We start from the raw sequence: 19,305 nt of genomic DNA on the forward strand, positions 1-19,305 counted from the left end.
TATTTTTATTCGATAAGCGGATGGTTCATTTTAAAAAACATACTTGTCGTTCATATTTTTAGAGACAAACACGATAAATAAAAATATTATGATGATTATTAGATCAACTTAATTTTTACCATAGATGATATATATTAAGGATCCTATAAAATAAAGGTTCAAATCATAGAAATGGAGTCTTTGATGGGCTCCACGAACTACTTAAGCTCTCTCAAGTTCATATTTGAATTTGAAAGAAGCTCAAGTTTCCCAATTCAATATCATTTTGTTAATGATTTCGTTTTAAAAATGAACCAAATTAATTCAAATTAAAAATTAATGGATTTGACAAAATTAAAACTTAATCATCTAAGTGACATATAACACAAACTTAAACACTCTGTTTGTATCATGTGACTTCGTAAGAAATTATCTACACTATTATTAAAAGTGAACACCTCACTTGATGTCCATGAACTTCTCTCCTTTTGTCGAGTGGTCTTGTCTTCTTGCGCCAAAGGTCAATTTTTTCATCCAAAAAGGAAAAAGTAAAAAAATAGTTGTTAAAAGAGGGCCACAAAACTTGAATCTCAGACAATCCACTTAACATACTAAAGAACACTTTCATCACTTAAACAGCATAAAAAAAAAATATTACAAATTCAAAATTAAAATTTATATTTTAAGTACACCCATCAAGTGAGTTCACACCCAAATAAGAAATAATGTGAACGATAACTCTTTTTTTTATACAGTGGTGAGGTGATACATTCCCCCCATTTGTTTCCCCCTAACTCCACCTCTAATAAGGTGGCTGAAAAAACCAAAATTTCAATTTGAGTTGCAACACAATGTGTGAAACATACACACAGCCCAAAAAAAACAAAAAAAAAAAAAAAAAAACAACAACCTATTCGCTTCTCTCTCGTTCTTTCTCTCCCTGACGTCCTCCCTATTTCACAAAGCTAACAATTTCAGCCAAACAACAAAGTTAACAATATACTCAATCAAAAGTTAACCAAGCTAACAACTCCATACCAAACAAGAACAATCAAACTCACCACCACCAACAATCTTTACAATCCCCATTTCTTAAAACCCTCAAAAATCAATAAATAAATAAATAAATAAAAACAGAGCAGAAAAAATAGTTTACAATCAATTAGTATAACATAGTGGAGAGCTAGAATTGATTACAATCAATTAGTAAAACGATGTCGTTTTGATTAAGACCAAAACAAAACAAAACAAAACAACAACAATGCAGAATGAAGAGATGGAGAGGAGACCACTCCCTTCCCTCTCAATCAACAGAGGGAGTCCTTTGGTGGTGTGGCATTGTGCGTTTTCATTGTGCTGCTATTGTTAAACTAACTATCAGTTTGGGATTTTTTTATTATACCAGAAGATTGTTTGTGTTTTTTTATTTTTCCAACACTTTCTACTAGTAAATTTTAGTTTTCTCATAATAAAGATGATTCATATTTCCCATTAGCTATATATGAGAGGGGAATTTATGCCACGATAATTGGGTCGGGGCTAAATCAGGCTCTTGAGGCAAGCCAGGCTATGCACTAGAGATTGCTTGGTTTGGCCGCACAGAGGTTGAAACTAGTCAAATGAGTTTGACTGAATGAATTAGTGTTCTAGGAGCGAGCTACAAAAGAAGTGGCATTCAAGAACGGACCAAGCTACTTCCCAGTGGCATTTAAGATCAGACCAAGCTACCCAAGAAGACCGATCAAACGTGAGTGGGTGCAACGCTTTGACTGAGCTAAGTGAAGGGACACACAACGTTAGCATGGTGCCGCGCCGAGCTGGATTTGCATGGCTGAGTCAAATACTGTAGACACCCCATTTTTGACCGTCCTCAAGACTTGGACGTCATCGTTTGAATGCTCGATGATCATCCATACTCGTGTTCATTTTGTGTTCCCGAAGGTCTCGGCTGCGAGCCTTGCCTTAGGATCTTTCAACTTGTCTGTTTTGTGCTTGGTTGTGGACCAAGGACTTGTGGTTTTGCTTCTGAGGGAAAAGGGTGGCTTGTTGGCCATCCCTGCAACCCATCGGCCAAGCCTTGTGCCTGTCGGCCTTGTTTTCTTGTCATCGGCCATTAGTGGTGGCCGATCGGCACTCTTTTTGGTCGATCGGCCATATCTTTTGGCTGAGACCTTTTTACCTGCTTTTGTAGATATTTTTGTGCCAGCTATGACAGCTGGTGAGCACAGATTTCATCCTCCATACACGTGTATGGAGGGATTGAAACAAGTCTCAAGCTTGCTAAACAAGCTTGAGATTTGATTTTCTATAAGAAGGGAGACCCCTCTCCCTTTCCAGAGGTTTTGAAATCTTGATATACAAAACATATATATCTCTCTCTCTATATTTCCTTTCTTTCTCTCTATATTTGCACTTGTTTGTGCTCAAAAGTGTAATTTCTTCACACTTTTGCACTAAAGCACCAAGTGAAACACCATACTCTTGTTGCTGAGGTACTTGAGGGTTTTGTTTGAACTCAAAGTTTGGTTTTTAGCTTAGAAAGTTGCTGGAGTTGCCTATTTGAAGTGGTTCTACAAGGGTGAGTCACTAACCCTCTTTTAAGCTTTGTGTTCGTTGCTTACTTAGCCTTATTTGTGTGCTTATTTTGGCTTAACTCTTAACTGTAAAAAGCTTCATTTTCATGTGTTTGAAATGATTATTTAAGGTCTTGTTGGTGTTAGGGGTGATCTACCCCCTTTTGGGCCACCCCTTTAGGATTTTGTATTAGCCTTTGTTTGACCTTTCTACCACTGAATTCCAGAGGAATTTCAATGGTGAAAAGTGTGTTTTGAGGTCTTAAATAGGAGAGGGTCATCCCCTCTCCTTGTGTCTTGTGTGCTTGTGTTGATGGCTCACCAAGTTGACATGTTTTTCTACCTTTTTGTGGCTCCATTTCAGCATGTCTTAGGCCGTGTTTTGCCATGTTATAACACTGTTTTGGCATGGTTTGATCATATCATGCATGCTCCTTGCACTTGTAGTGCAAATCCATTCACTAGCCTAACATGCATCACGCTTTTGACCATCATTCTAGCATGCTTTTGGCTCAACTTCAAGAAGCTTTTGTTCATCTTTTAGTATGCTCTGGCTCTATTTTAAGTGTTTTGGGTCATGCATGCATTGCTTTGTATAGCCATGGTTCAATCTTGCTCATTAGCTTTGTGTATTGAGTCTACTAGCATGCATTGCTTGGACTATTTGCATGATTTGGAATCATTTGGTATGAGATTTCAGTGCATGTAGTGTGGTCATGCCCTTACATTTGTCACTCTTTCCATGCTTTGGAAGGTTGGTTCTTTATGCCTTAAGAATGAGCCCTTGTGTATGCCATTTTGCCTAAGCTTGTAAGTTGCCATATCAGTGTGTATTTGGTCTCATTTTGCCATGATATAACTCTAATGTTTTTGTTGAAGTCACCTCATGCTTGGTTTTGATAGGTGTAGTGTAATACTCCTTATTAGCCTTGCAAGTTCATGCTTCATGCCCTTCATGCTAGCTTATTTTGGTGATGCTCCATGCATGTTTTAGACTCATTTTGGCATGCTCTAGGACTGTTTTGGGTTGTCTTGGCCATATGCTTCATGTTTTGTATAGCTATAGTGCAAGTTCCTTGGCTAGCCTTAAGCTTTGAACCTCCTAGCATGCTATGCTTGTATTATGTGCATGATTTGGCATCATTCCTCACATGATTTCAGAGCTTATTTCATTAACATACTCTCATATTTTCCACTCCTTCAATGTGTTTGAGAGTTGTTGTCTTCATGTCTTGTTTGCGAACCAATGTGTATGCATGATTGCGTTTATTCTTGGACTTCATTTTCAGCATGTTTTGGCCATTATATTGGCATGCATGAGGCTTGTTTAAGGTTGGTTTGGTCCATGGAATATTGCATTATGTGGCCCTTACCATTGCATGGTTGTTTGCATATTGTTGCATGACATTGTTACTTGCATGTTGTTGTATGTTCATGATGTCTAGCATGTTGATTAGATAAAATGTTATTGCATTGCTTGGTACATTGCATGTTGTTGCATGCTAGTTACATTGCATGACATTGTTGCATGTTTGTTGCATGCCATGTTGTTTGCACGCTTATTATTTGCATTGTGTTTGGCATACCTCGCATTGCATTGTGTGTGCATGCCTTACCTCTTGATCAAGCATGATAGATGCTAAGGTCCCTTATGTGGTATTTGTGTGCATTCATTTGGCATTGAATTGTGCAACTCGGCCTCTTTGGCCATCATGCATCGAGATGCGTGATTGATGGCTCGAGAGCCGAGCGCTACACACCTTTGAGCCTTGGACATGATAAGGGGTGTAGTTGCACACACATTTTCTTGCAAATACATTGCCATGCCTCTGTTTGTGCTCTGTTGCAGCAAAAAGGAGAGTTTGTAGGAATCAATGGCCGATCGGCCATCAAAATTGGTCGATGACCATTATTCTTTGGCCGATGGCCATACCTTTTGGCCAACTACCCCTCAGATGGTTCCTAAGGTAGGTCAAAAACATCATAGAAGTTGGCATAATTTTCAGAGGTGCAGAAGTGTGAAAACAGAGGCAACATGAGGCACGGTAACGGATTTCCAAGTGAGGCGATCGAGCATGCATCTTCGAACTCTTAGAACTGAGCTGAGGCTTTGTAATTTGTAATTAGCTTTACTTGATTAGTTAGCTTTTGAATTTGTAATTAAACTAGCTAATTTGTTAATTAGTTAACGTGTTGTAATAATTAGCTTAGTGTTAGCTAGTTATTCAATTTGATTATGTAATAATTAGTCTAATTAGATTATTAGATTAGTTAGAATAGCTTAGCGTAGCTAGCTTAGCACACTCATCCGGACCCTCCGTCGAGAGGGCGCATTGTTGTAATAAGCGTGCATGTGTGTGATGCATGTCTTCCAACCCCCATTTCTTTCTCCCTTTCACTTACCCGCTTTCGATGGTTAGTTTAGGGCATGTTTCAATTAGCATACTTATGCTTGCATGTTTGCATTCATTCATTTGTCTTGCATGCACCGGGCTCGGCGCATCATTCAAACTGCATTATATTTCAATTCCTATTTGAATACATGTTATCAAGTTGCATTCACATGACATCTTAGAATAGCCGAGCCTATCTTAGTTGCATTTTTGCATGTGTTACATTAGCCATCTTAACATGAACTGCGATCATGCATGATTTCTAACTAGTTCTCTGTTTTGGCTCGGAGTACACTGTGAGTGTCTATGCTTTAGCATCTTGCATGTATGTAAGTGTTAACATGATAGCATGCTTGCCATGAGGCTAACTTCTTAATTGATTAACTGCATGAATGTCTGTGGATGAAGGTTGGATTGCTTGAATTGGAACAATTCATCAAATGCGAGTGTTAAGCCCACTTGGAGTGGCAAATCACCATGTTTTCTAAGCCCACTTGAGGGTGGCAAAATCCACGACTTAGCCTACTTGCGAGTAGCATCCTCAAACCATTTTCAAACAAACAAACATGAGATGTTTTGTTCCAACTTGAGTGATTTAGTCTATACTTGTATGTTGTGCGCATCATGTAGTAAGTTAGATTAATAGCCGGAATAAGAACACATGTGTTTTCAAAAACAACATATCATGTTAGTAAAGGCCGATCTTTGATCGGGCGAGCGGGGGTGCTCATTGCATGACCTTCCCCTCTCGTACCCAAGTTCCCGAGCCGAGGCAACTTTGGTGATGACGTACACGTGACCTTAGGCACGAGTCAGGGTTTCTTGAATTTTCCCCAAAATAACATATTTAGGTGGCGACTCTGTATCTGGAAAAACAGTCCATGTTTGGCACTTCTTTATTAAAAATCAATTTTCCAAAACGATTTGCCAGATTTGGACTCTTTGGTGATTTATCAGTCTTGCATTGCACTTTGCGAGATTAGATTCAGAACCGTGACACGAGTCCGAACTATAGTAGCTAAGAACAAAATGATTCGCGCCCTCGCGTGTAGAGAGAGGAGTTTCGGGCGGTCTACAAATACCAAAAAGGCTATTGTAGTTCGGTTGCTCGGCTAGAAGTCATGCAAAAAGTTATGCCATCTCACTTGGTTTGTAGTAAGGAAGGTGTTAAAGGATGTGCATTATCCTTTAGGAGTGTGATTTCTAGGAGGACTCTACAAAAAAGAAATTAGAGTCCTTTAAGACTCTACCGTGTGAAACTTACAAAAACTCAAACCATACCTAATTCCAGGTATTGTAATCACTATTCTCGAATTCACAGAACTTTTCCTCCTTGTTGATCCTATTTGCTAACTTAGGCATAGGAGGGGTTTCTAGCACACACCCGCTGGCTAGCTCATGTTTGTGATTTCAAGTCATACGACGACGTTTGGAGTAGCGCAAGCTTGGTCACATTTTTATTATACTAGAAGATTTTTGCTAGCATTGTGTTTTTTTATTTTTTTAACACTTTCTACTAGTAAATTTTTGTTTTCCTCATAATAAAGATTATTCATATTTCCCATTAGCTATATACATTGATTAAGCTTTAGTTTTGCATCTAACTAATATGTCGCTAATACCATTACACCATCAGATGAAGTTTTAGATTAATATATGATGAGAGTGAAAGCAACATGAATGAAACATTTTTCCCATTGCTCAATAATATATATGAGTGATATTGGTTAGTATTTGACATATGATAACTTCGTAATCCATCATATTATGAGCTAAATCTTTTTTTCTTTTTGTTTTTGTTTTTCTCTTTTAGTTTCTATGGCATTAGTATTTTGTTTTGAGCCAAGCTCTCTTATGTACAATAGAACTTCTTGAGAGCATAAACCAAAAAACGAAACTATGAAAAAACTAGATAGAAAAGGCATACATATAAAAATATTGAAACCTTAACTAGTTACAAATATTTGACGACAATGCCACAAGTACAACCACTTTCATGCCTTTTCTAGCTTAACAATTACATATTCAAAAAGGGAAAGAGGGGGCAGAAGAAAAGTGAGGGAAAGAAAATCCTAGAACATCAAAATAACTTATAGATCCGGCTTTAGTTAAGAATCATTTCTTCTTCCATCCTAATGCCTTTGTCCCCTAACCCCACAAGAAATACATTTCTAATCTTGTGTAGTTCCTTGAGAACATCTTTCACACTCATTCTTTCACTCGGCATTTCAGCAGAACATGAAACTCCAATTTGAAAGACTGGTACTAGGCAAGCCTCTAGTTTAGAAATGTTGGTTGTACTACTTTGCATGCTCCTACTTGGCTCCTCTTCCATTTCCAATATGATTTGGGGATCAACGATCTGCATTACTTGTTCCGGAAAACACATTTTTACATAGCTATGGAGGTTTATATTACCTGTAAACATGTTACTAGTTGGTCCTTTTCCTGTGAACATTTCTAGTAGTAACACTCCATAACTGTACATATCACCTTGCGTTGATACCTCCTTAGCCATACCATACTCTGCAATATGAAATAGTGAAAAAAATGCCCAACATTTTTAATTTTGCTATAATTGTTGAACTAGTAAGTTGTATTTCTTTTGCTGGAAAAATAAAATAAAATAAAAAACTTCGACATTTCAAAAGATAAAATTATCTCAAGGGTTAAAATCTATGTTCGAATATGATAGGGGTAGGACAATGATTGATTTAATTTGTTGTGGTAGCTATACAAAAAATAAGGCAAAGTCAAGGAAAGTCATCTCTAAAACATCGCTTAATTTCTATATAATCTCGTAATTGGTTTTTGGTTCACTGCAAGATAATAATATAATGTAACTAAAAAATATTTCTTTATGAATTTCAACATAAGAAGTAATAAACAATTACCTGGGGCAACATAGCCAATTGTTCCTCTGATCCCAATTGAACTTGATTGCTGATGAATGGATATTCCATTGGTTGCTGAAAAAATCTTTACCAAGCCAAAGTCACTAACACGAGCACACAAATCACCGTCAAGAAGAATATTACTTGGCATTGAATCACAATGAACAAAAGTCATTTCACAATGATTGTGAAGATAATCCAATCACATGCCACATCAATGGCAATGTTTAGCCTTTGAACAAAGTTCAAGTTCTTAGGTTCATGTTGCTCTAAAAGACTTGGGTGTAACCATTTTTCTAAGCTCCCATTTTCCATGAACTTGAAGACCAAAGCCTTGAAGTCGTTGCCTTTAAAATCAATGCTTGAGCAAACTGTAATTATCTTGACAAGATTTCGATGGCGAATGTTCTTCAACGCTTTACATTCTGTAACAAAACTCTTGTTTGCTCCACGTTCATGTAGTTTGAGCACCTTCACAGCAACAATTTGTTCATTGGAGTTGAGAATCCCTTTATAAACAGAACCATATCCTCCCTCACCAATTAAGTTGGATGGAGAGAAGCCATGTGTTGCTTGAAAAAGTTCTCCAAAAGATAGTTGTAAATATTGGTTTTGCGAAGGCAAGGCTAATTTGACTTGTTGCCTTGACCTTTTGTTCCGGTAAATAATAGCTAAAATGCACAATGATAATAGAACAATAGTGAGAGTAACTATTAGAACTATTAGTCTATGGTTGAAAGGTCGTTTCCTTTCATTCAAGACTTGCATTGGGCATTTAGGCAACTGCAATAGTTTACTTCCTCCACATAGATTACTATTTCCAACAATTGAGAAGGCACTAATGTTTGTGAAAACTCCTCCATTCGGAACTTCACCATCAAACCTATTGTAGGAAAGATTGAGATATTGAAAGAACCGAAACTCCTCGAGAAACCTTGGAATCTGTCCAGACAAGTTGTTCCTAGAAACATCTAGCTTTTGAATACCTTTCACTTGTCTGAAGGCCGTTGGAATCGTACATTCGAAAAGGTTACCATTGATGTAGAGGAATTCTAAAACTTCACAATTGCCGAGAGCTGGAGGGATTTCCCCAAATAGTTTATTTTTTGATACAAAGAGTCCACCCAGATTTTTCAAGTTACCCACTTCTTGTGGTAGTAGTCCTGTTAAGTAATTTTGACTTAAGTATAGATAAATAAGGGAAGACAGACCAAAGATTTGATAAGGTATTGCTCCTGCGAGATGATTGTAATCAAGATAAATTTGTTGTAGATTGGAACAATTGCCTAAAGAAATAGGAATGCTTCCCTCAATCATATTTGTTGATAGGTCAAGTGCACCAAGCCTACTCAGGTTTCTGATAGACGATGGAATCTCTCCAGAAATGTTATTGTTGTGAAGCAAGAGCTTCACCAACATGGAGAGTTTTCCAATGGAATGTGGAATACTACCTGTAAGCAAGTTCTGATATAGAAAGAGATATTGCAAATTTACAAGGTTCCCAATACCAAGAGGTATGTTTCCAGATATATAGTTGTCTTCTAGAGCAAACCAAGTGATCTTGGTGGAGAGATTTGCAATAGAATGGGGCAACAAACCTTTAAAATGATTCGTAGCCAAATCTAGTATTCGTAGATTGGAACAATTGGATAAAGAAGTGAGGAAGCTCATTAATTCATTGCCTTGGTTTGTTCCAAGTGAATTGCCAGAAGCAGCTAAAGCTTCTAAAGCATCTAGGGTTCCCAGATTCATAGGCATGGGCCCAGTAAACGAATTGCTGCCAAAATCAATTTGCACAAGTCTCGTAGCATTGGCTATTGACGATGGAATTTGGCCATAGAATTGATTGCCTTCAACATAAAATCCTAGTATATTTGGAAGGGTCAAGAATAAATCTGGTGGTAGAATTCCATGCAATTGGTTGGTATGAATGGAGAAGAAATTGATTGATGAGATGTTGTAAAGTGAATTGGGAACTATACCAGACAAATTGTTTGTCGACAGCTGAAGAAACTCCAGCTTGGAAAGCTGCCCAAGCTGGGTAGGAATGCTTCTCTCTAGATTATTGAACACTAGAGAAAGCACGCGTAGATTGGAAAGGTTCCCAATTGAAAGTGGGATAGTTCCAGTGAGATGATTGGCTGGAAAACCCAAGTGTGAGAGATTGGACAAAGAACCTAGCTCCGTAGGAATTTTACCTCCTAGATTGTTACTACCCATATCGATAACTCTCAAGTGTGAACAATGAGTCAAATTGGTGGGAAATTCACCTTGAAAAGAGTTATTCAAAAGCAGAAGGCACTGCAGACGAAACAACTTGCCAAGTTGTTGTGGGATTTCGCCATGAAAGCTGTTGTTACCTAGATCAATCCTCCTAAGAAGGTGAGGTTCCCAATTTGAGGAGATACAGAGCCCACCAATGCGAGAGATAACAGGTTTAGGACTGTTACATGTTGATGTTGACGACCGCATGGGACTCCTTGCCAATTGCAAAAGTGAATTGAATGATTCCATGAGCTTAAGGCACCCAGAGGATCTCCTTGTATCAAATCCTTGATTGCAAGCAGTGCCTGATGGTCTCTCTCGTTGGTGAGAACTAAACTGGGATTGCCCTTGGCAGTGGTAATCAGTTCAAGAGAGTTCATGAAAAAGAAAATGAAACAAACTACAGATGCACTAAGTAGACAACTGTGAAAAGTTGAATTTGTTTGCTCCATTTGGTGTTAAAAATAGAATATTATTATGATGAGAAATGGAGCTGATCAACTTGTAGACACCAATGGAGAGCCAAATATATGTATTTATACAGCCAAAGACTAGAGACTTCGTTAGTTTTTTTGTTTTTTTGTGTGGTAAATTACACTGTAATTTCTACATTTTGGTCATCGTATTATTTTGTTTTCTGTAATTTAATTGACTTGATTTTTATTCAAAATTTATAATTTTGTCTAAATTTGATCTAATTTATTTTAATTTTGAATATTTTTTTAAAATAAAAAATGCACACATAAGCATATCATGTGTCATGCTTTTATAGGAAAATTGTAAATTGTTCAACTTAATGAGTTAATTTTAGAAAACTCAGTGACTATTTTCTTTCAAAAATCCTAATTAGCATTATCAATTTGACCAAATGGATACAAAATTTAAGATTAAAGGTGAAAATTGAGTTAATTTAAATAATAGAAACCAAAATAATATAAAGATCAAAATGTAGGAATTACTGATATAATTTGTTCTCTCTTTTTTTTTTTTTGTAGTTTATTGTGTTATTTAAGGGGTCATCGCCAAAAAGTCAAAAATTCAACCCCCACAATAAAGGGTGATATATCGTATACATCAATTAATTTTTTTTTTTTCACAACTATTTATTCAATTAAAAATAATCATTCTTAAATACATCTTTTTTTCACCTCATAAAAAAACTAAAAAATTAAAAACCCACTAAAAAAATTAAGTTCCCTAACGAGTTCTAAGAATATCTTAATTGCTCTAACTTGCTAGCAATGAATGGAGGAAATTCACATCTACTCTATCAAGTGGAACTTGCACAGGAATAATTTTATTTATTTACTTATTTCGTAATAATTTTCATATGGAACTTAAGAAAAATTATATATTTGGAAAAGTATTTTGAAAAGTAACAAAAAAAAAAAAAAATTAAGAGCATCTAGAGTGCAGATTCAAACTTAAAAACTTAGTATGGTATAAAAGAAACCACTCATCATTTTATGTTCTAAATGTTTTATTTAAAATTGATTTTTTTTTCTTGCTTTTTGAGATATAAAAAATTACTAATTATATTCAAGTTTTTTAGCACATTCATTTTCAATTGATATTATGATTTATTCAAATATTTTTAGTCCATCTTAGGTAAGACTTCATCTATTTTGGTTTAAAAAAATTTCTCTATGCGAATCATGTATTATCTAGTCCTTTTATATAATTTCATACATTAATTGCAATCTTTTAACAAATTCATAATTATACCCGTTAAAGTCAATTATGTCGATCACGGACTGGAGGGATTGGCTTCTCTCCAGTCCATTATTGAACTAGAGAGTATTGTTGAGCCTGTGGAGGCCTACCATGGATTTCGTTTTAATAATCCAAACCGTTGAATATGTAGAACGTATCGAGTACTATATGATTGTAAAAAATCACATTTATCGGATATTGATAGTTATGTGATCAAATCAGTTTGTATAAAAAAAAGGACAATAAAAAAATAAACGATGGACATAAATCTGATCCGAAGAAATAACTATCGATATACGATCAACGTGATTTTTTTATAAGTTTATAATACTTGACGGGTTCTATACATTAAATGGTTCAAATTATTAAAACAGAACCCTTAGTGAACCCCCACAGGCCCAACAGCACTCTCCAATCTAATCACAGACTGGAGGGTAGCCAATCCCGTATATATACCAAACATTTACAAGTCTTCGTTAACCTTATCAGCACTAGGATGGGGCCCACTTAAAATTTGCAAGTGTTTTGAGAAGTACCAATCCATAATTGGGTAAAATTTCATTTAGCACTCCTGAACTTTCATTAAAATTTTGATTTGATTTCTTAATTTCAATTATAACAGTTAACTTTTTATATTATTGATCAAATTTCAATATCAGCTTTTCGTCCATCCAAATTCCAATGGCGGAGCCAGAATTTTGGCATGGAGACATTATTAAGTTGAAATCTTAACAAAAATCACAATCTAACTTAATTCAATTTTGTGGTAAGAATAAAAATTATTGGAATGCAAAAGTTAAATTTTGATATAAGCTCGAACTAGCCGATCATAATCATTACATGTTTCAAAAAATAATCACATGCCTCACAAAATATGAAAATAAAATTATATCAAGTTATACATGCAAAAAGAGATGTAGATATGAATAAAAGAAAAAAAAAAATGAGAGAGAAGTTGAATAAATAATACAAAGAGATTGCTATATGCCACTTGTTTTTTTTCGTAATTTTGAATCATTAAATTATGTGGTAATATATTATTAGTTGCCATTGATTGTGTAATAATTATCTTTAAACAAATGAACTAATTATAAATATTCATATAAGAGGTGATATAAAATAGACAAAAAAATCGGTGACACGTAGTATTTCTCTAATATAAAATTTATAAAAACAAATAGCATAATTAAACATTTAAAATGACAAATTAAATAATTTTTTTTGAAAAAAAAGTGAAAAGGATATAAATTTAAAAAACATAATTGAAAGGATTAAATTGAACTTTTTCTTTTTTTTTTTTGAGGGGGCCATGTGACGCTCCTGGTCCTTATGTGCCTCTCCCCTACGCCCATCTGTCATCAGGGGCAAAACCAGAAATTATGTGTATGCGGGCAAGGTGATTGCCTAAAAAAAATAATTTTGGTACATTATTTGTAGAAAATAATTTTTTACATAAAGGTTGTAAAAAAAATTATTTATGAGAAAAAAATAAATACATTTAACAAGTTTTTTTTTTTTAAAAAAATTATTTTCTAATGCTGTAAATTGTTAATGAAGCCATTTTATTAGTTAATAATATCTAGTAAATAAAAGTATGTGCAGCTTTTTTATTTAAATTAAAAAAAAAAAAAGTGACATACACTTATTGTATAAATAAAACTGAGTACATCATATTGATGCTATTTAAGTACCATACGAAATAAATGGAGATCATTTCATTATACATTGTGAAAAATTAATGAAATATAAAGTTAGTAAAATGATTTTTTTTAAAAAAATTAAGAGGCAATTCTATGATATATTTTACTAATACCTTCAAAAATAGAGATAATCGTGTAATTTTCCAAAATCTGGAAGGGGCATGGCATCCTCTAGTCCCTCTGTAGATCCGCCACTGGTTGTCGTAACAAAATTGACACAACTTGCCATCTAAAACATATGTGACATTTTTTTTTAATCTCATTTTCACCCGCATTTATTAAAATCTCATTTTAGTTCTGCCACTCTCACAAAAATTTCACTTTAATCCACCAACTTTTAATTAACAAATAATTTATGTTACGTACTTGACCCATCTAATTATGTCCCTATTTATTTATTTTAATCTGAATTAAGTCCTAAACAACAATTTGCCAAGTGTTGGGCCCATCATGAGTAATTTATATTAAGTACTTGACCCGTTTAATTGGGTACCTATTCATATAATTTTAAATTTTGATTTTTTTTTTTTTTGGTTGTAATTGTGCCTATATTTTAATTTGAATTCGGTCCCTATTGTTGTTCGGAAGGACGTTATTAACCTATTGTTGTTGGACCATATAATAAAATTTGAATGCAAATAAATATTGAGGAGAGATTTTAAATTTTTTTTTTATGTGACTATTAGATCATTGGTGCAAAGCCAAAAAAGAATTGCAGGGAGAAAAATAAAAATAAAAAATGGTAAAGCCAATCATGTGAACACCTCTCTTGTACATTGCCAGGGACTCAAATAATAAATTTGACATAGTCCAAACAAGTCTAAAGAAATAAAACTTAGACACAGTCCAAACAAGTCTAAAGAAATAAAACCCATATATTAGTCCAAACAAATCCAACCAAAATAGTTCAAACAAGTCTTAAGAATTTTCTTTAGCAATGCTTTCATTTTCATTTTTCCTACCCAATCAACTGATTACTTGAGTTGGTCACTAATGTACATTCTTATTCAAGAGTTGTAGCGGTCAATCTTTACTAGACATGAAGATTGAATATTTTTATCTTTATGAGAGTTGCATTTAGTTTTTTTATTTCTATTCATTATATCTTATACATATGCATTGTTAGACAATAAGTGTCAAGCTTGATACAATTATTTTTAGGATAAATTATACTGACACCATTCCATAACATTGGAATCATGTTGTCATCCCCTTATTCTCTAAAATATCAGTAACCCCCCTTCCTTTAGAATTTTAAGTAACATATAGATCCATCTGTTAGTCAACTATGTGAGTTGACCTAACAGAGTTGGTTGATCCCATTAGTTTGACATTTTAATGTACCAAAAATGCCCTTATCCAATTAACATAATTTAAAATGCATTTTATTTACTTTGTTTACAATAATTTCACACCATTTGAAGCTACAAACCAACTGTGCACTACAGGAAAAATGAGTATTAGCGGCGTTTCAAAAACACCGCTAAAGCCCTGAAAAACGCTGCTAAATGTTACAGCGACGTTTAAATTTTTCGTCGTTGATACGGCCGTCGCAATAGCTTTGCAACGTTTACAAAACGTCGCTGAAACTATTAGACGGCGTTTTTTGAAGCGCCGCAAAATCTTTGACATCCGTCTCAACTTCCGTCCCAAACTAACGGATGACGTCACAATGACGTCATTTAGTGGCGTTTTTTCAAAAACGCCACTCTTTTTTTAAAAATTATTATTATTATTATTATTATTATGATGAAATGAAATATCAATTCCACCCGCAGCTGTGCAAAAAAATAGCAAAGTTAGTGGCGTTTTCCTAAAAACGCCACTTTTGTTTTGTTTTTTTATTTTTACTAATATTATTAAATGAAATATCAATTCCCCCCACCTATGCTGCTGCTGGTGGTACAAAAGAATATGAAAAAAAATACCAAAGTTGGTATTCTCTGTACATACTACAACTTTGGAAACAAAGTCAAAGAATTTAACTAATTGCACATTTCATACACAATACAATCCAGGTTTTCAAAAACAGAATCCCAAAACATTAAAAACAAAGTTCACTAGAACAATTACAACAAAAATACTCAAAACAATCATCAAACAAGCCTTTATCCCATGAAAATTGTGAAGCTAAAAAGGATTATAGAACTAGCCGCCATAGCCTCCCTAATCGCACCTCTAGCCGCCTCTTTCCTCCCCTAATGTTCCCTTCTTTCATGTTCTTCTGGCACTGCCCAATAAAACTCTTCTTGGATGGTTTCAGTAGGCTTCTCCACCACTTCTCCACTGTCACATTCTTGCTCTCCAGTTTCTTCTCCCTGTATGATATCAAATGATGCTATGCTCTATAAGTTGTGGGAATATAACATATGAAAGTGAAATGCAACTGAAATTATCATGTGACCATAACATTATTAGCAGTGTCATTGAAAAAAAAAATTGCATAGAAAAGAAGTATACAAAATGATATGATATGACAGAATTCTCTTGCTGTCAAAATTGCTCTATAACATTATTAACATTATTAGAAAACAAACACAAAAATACAACCGCAATGAACCACCAGCAGCATTTTTAAATGAGTTTTGAACCACCATTTTTAAAACACCCCCTTCGTTGCAGACAACCGCAATGAACCACCATTTTTAGGTCAAGGACTCAAAAATACAAAGTAAATCAAGAGAAAACTAGACGTGGGAATAACCTAAAGATTAGATTAAATTCCAAAAAGCTGAGTAGAATGGAATGCCTGACAAACACCAATCAAACATCTATTTTGAAAAAACAAACAAATTAAAAGAAACACAAAGTAAAATCATTGAGAGAAGCAAATTGAAGGTGGGAATTAGGAGAAGATGTGAAAAATGAAAAAGGGTAATCAGATCTGGTGGGGGAACAATGGATCTAAAGTCTAACCTTCCATATATAGAAATTTCAAGCCTGGGAAGAATTGAGTTTCTCCAAGGTACTAGCAATTCCCAAATTCTTCTTTTCTAGAAAAGACCAACCAGAGAATACCTGAATCCCATCCTCCACCACTAACCCTTAAATAAACGCATACATATGAAACAGCCAACACCACCAAACCCTTATCCATAATCTCAAGAAGGAAACAAAAAGAGGGCCATGGGAAAGAACCTAGGAAAAGGGAGACTAATCCCAAGAATCACAAGGAAACCCTAAAAAGGTGGGACCTTTTCAGTTTTCAACTCACATAAATCTTAGGTTTCATGGATCAGAGGCAACCCATCTCAGCCTCTTGAAATATGAGTCACCTTCAACTTTTCTTTTCTTTCTTTCTATCTTCTCCCAACAAACACAAACCCAACAATCAATTACATATATACACATAGAAGAATAAACCCATATGGGATTTGGTACTCTTATATCTAGTCTTTAAGTCTCTCAAAAACAATTAAAAATTTCACAAATAACTGAAGAAAACAGTTGAAAACTGCTTACCAATTGAAATACCCAACAGCTGAATCCTCCAAATATGGCCAGTAATGCCTGCTTTTACTATCTGGGTGTACACCTTTCGTGTGTCACGTGTAGATTCAATTATCTAACTTCAATCAATACCCTAGGCTCAAAATGCTAAAGCACGGGGTAGTTAGATCACCAAAAGTCTTTCCCATCAGATAAACTTCAAGAAGGGACATGTGTTAGTTTTTTTTTTTTTTTTAACCAGTTATTTTGGAATTTACATATTTTATGAAATTGTGTTCTTAAAATAATGTTTTCAAAATATCAACAAGCTAATTCAATTAGACATCTACAAAATAAATGTGTCTAGATCACTCCAGACCTGTCTCTCTATGCATTCTAGCATATTAAGCTTGCAAACATTATCATGAAGAAAAAGAAATAGAAAAGCCTACATGTATTGCCACCATAAAAAAAAAAATTAGAAAAAGGGTGGAGACAGAATATACCTTTTCAAGGTATAATTTGTCATATCTACTTCTTCTTCTTCTTCTTTTCTTTCTTTGATATGTGAACCTGCATTTGATAAGAACAAATAACATAAATAAAATGTCATATTGAAAATTTCATAATTAACTATTTACTCACTTCCTCGGACGAACGATGGCAATTAAACGAGGAGGTGTATGCATGGGATTGTTGTTGTGAATGCACATGTGTAGCAGCTGGTGCAACAGGCCCACCCATGGCCTGTTGAGACTCCAATTGCTCTATTCGTGCTTGTTGAGCTTGGATTGTGCTTTGCATCTCCATTTGTACTTTCTGTTGATTAAGCATAGCATCCATCATCTCCTTCATTTGCATCTCCATTTGTGCTTTATATTGGTTAAGTTGCTCTTGGACTTGCGTTTGGATGATACGAGTTTGTTCTTGTGATTGCCTGCATCCGCCTCCAAAGACATCAGTCGGAGAAGGACCCAATCCGTATGTTCGAACACGACCAGGTCGCTCAGGCCCTAGAACCTGTGTGATAATCTCTTCATCTGTAGCATTGGATTGCGCCCCAAGCTCCTTTATTTGTGTCTGCGATTGTTAATTAGTTAATTAGCCACTAATAAAATTCAACCTACAAGAAAGACATAATAACGACCACTTAACTGCCATGACAACATCTAAAGACTAAAACGGAGCAGCATAGAAAGATGCTAAAATGTCATATAAAAGGTACTAACTTGATGATTATGATGACCTCGTCCTAGGTCTGATGGGTACCATGTAGGATCATGAGTTCTATATTATGTTGCTAGTTCTATGTTATAATAATGGTGCTACATACCATGACGTCAGCAACTTTATCATTACTTGGTTTGTTATCCTTCGAGTACCCAGCCATCCACACCTCTAAGCGAGTAGCAGGAACTCCATTCTTCTTATTTGTTTCCTACAATTTCACTTAAAATTAAGTAACAAAATCAAAATATACAATTTCAATTTGAAATATAAAGAAACTATATACCTCTACTCGAACAACTGAGAATGGTTTTCTGCCGGTTATGTGATTTAATGTCTTCTTCTTCCGAATTTCTTTGTTTTTTGTACTTTTTTTCTATTACATATGAACACAAACACAAGATAATTTATTAATTAACAAACTCATCTTATGAGATTACAATAGAGTTCAATAAACAATTTAACACTAATCCTATGTAAAAGTACAATTTAAAATTCAATAATACCTGTGCTTTCCGAGTGCCCCAATAATAAACTAAGCTCCGCCATTGATGCTCGTGTACTCTTTCAGGTCGATGAGTTAACCTATCAGCATCATTGTCGAATGGCGTATATCCCATTTGTTTAACTCTAGCCTTCCACTCTCTCCATTTTTTTCCAACAGATGCCAAAACAAATTTCTTCATTGACTCGTCAGCATCTGTATTGACCTGCAAATAATTGGCAACTTTGTGACTATTACATACACACAGCAGCAACAACATACACGCAGCAGAATACACAAGGCATAATATAAAGAACAACATACACACAGCATCAACTTTAACTATTAAGTACTTAACATACACGCAGCAGAATACACAATGTAATTTTAACTATTAAGAACAACATACACACAGCAGTATCCCTTTTTTTTCTTTTTTTAAATTTTAGATACGGTTCGGATATAGATGGATACATGGGAGATACGTTCCGCATACTTTTGGGATATGACAAGGTAGAAAACATAATTTGAAAACTTTTTTGTGGGTTAAACCATAAAGTCCATATTCCATTCAAAACAAGTCCATATTCTCTCTTTATTTTCATGGTGAACAATGAAGAAAAGACATGCCCAAAATAAGAAATGAAA

The 19,305-nt window shown here is 34.8% G+C and overlaps 2 protein-coding genes and 1 long non-coding RNA gene across 3 annotated transcripts; all 3 read right to left on the bottom strand.

The window, feature by feature from the left end:
- Positions 1-8,010: 8,010 nt before the first annotated feature.
- Positions 8,011-10,353, bottom strand: LOC145802769 (uncharacterized). The gene has a single exon (XM_082895544.1). The coding sequence runs from the start codon at positions 10,351-10,353 to the stop codon at positions 8,011-8,013; it is 2,343 nt and encodes a 780-aa protein (XP_082751670.1).
- Positions 10,354-15,405: 5,052 nt separating this feature from the next.
- LOC145802947 (uncharacterized) lies at positions 15,406-17,027 on the bottom strand. The gene is made up of 2 exons (XR_014344787.1): positions 16,434-17,027; positions 15,406-15,835 (listed from the first exon to the last, which is right to left on the bottom strand). It is a non-coding gene; the product is annotated as an uncharacterized LOC145802947 (long non-coding RNA).
- A 322-nt stretch (positions 17,028-17,349) lies between these two features.
- On the bottom strand, positions 17,350-18,115 carry LOC145802770 (uncharacterized). The gene is made up of 3 exons (XM_082895545.1): positions 18,074-18,115; positions 17,592-18,026; positions 17,350-17,519 (listed from the first exon to the last, which is right to left on the bottom strand). The coding sequence occupies exons 1-3, from the start codon at positions 18,113-18,115 to the stop codon at positions 17,478-17,480; spliced, it is 519 nt and encodes a 172-aa protein (XP_082751671.1). The 3' UTR covers positions 17,350-17,477.
- Between the last annotated feature and the right edge of the window lie 1,190 nt (positions 18,116-19,305).

This window comes from Camellia sinensis, chromosome 11 (genome assembly GCF_055761805.1).
Source record: "Camellia sinensis isolate YWXY chromosome 11, ASM5576180v1, whole genome shotgun sequence".
Lineage (NCBI taxonomy): Eukaryota > Viridiplantae > Streptophyta > Magnoliopsida > Ericales > Theaceae > Camellia > Camellia sinensis.

Bases quoted from the DNA above. Each gene is read 5' to 3' on its own strand.
- LOC145802769 (XM_082895544.1), bottom strand. From the start codon at position 10,353: ATGGAATCATTCAATTCACTTTTGCAATTGGCAAGGAGTCCCATGCGG.
- LOC145802770 (XM_082895545.1), bottom strand. From the start codon at position 18,115: ATGTTGTCATGGCAGTTAAGTGGTCGTTATTATGTCTTTCTT. The intron at 18,027-18,073 runs GTAGGTTGAATT...TAACAATCGCAG, and splicing joins GTCGTTATTATGTCTTTCTT to ACACAAATAAAGGAGCTTGG. The intron at 17,520-17,591 runs GTGAGTAAATAG...TATCAAATGCAG, and splicing joins GCCATCGTTCGTCCGAGGAA to GTTCACATATCAAAGAAAGA.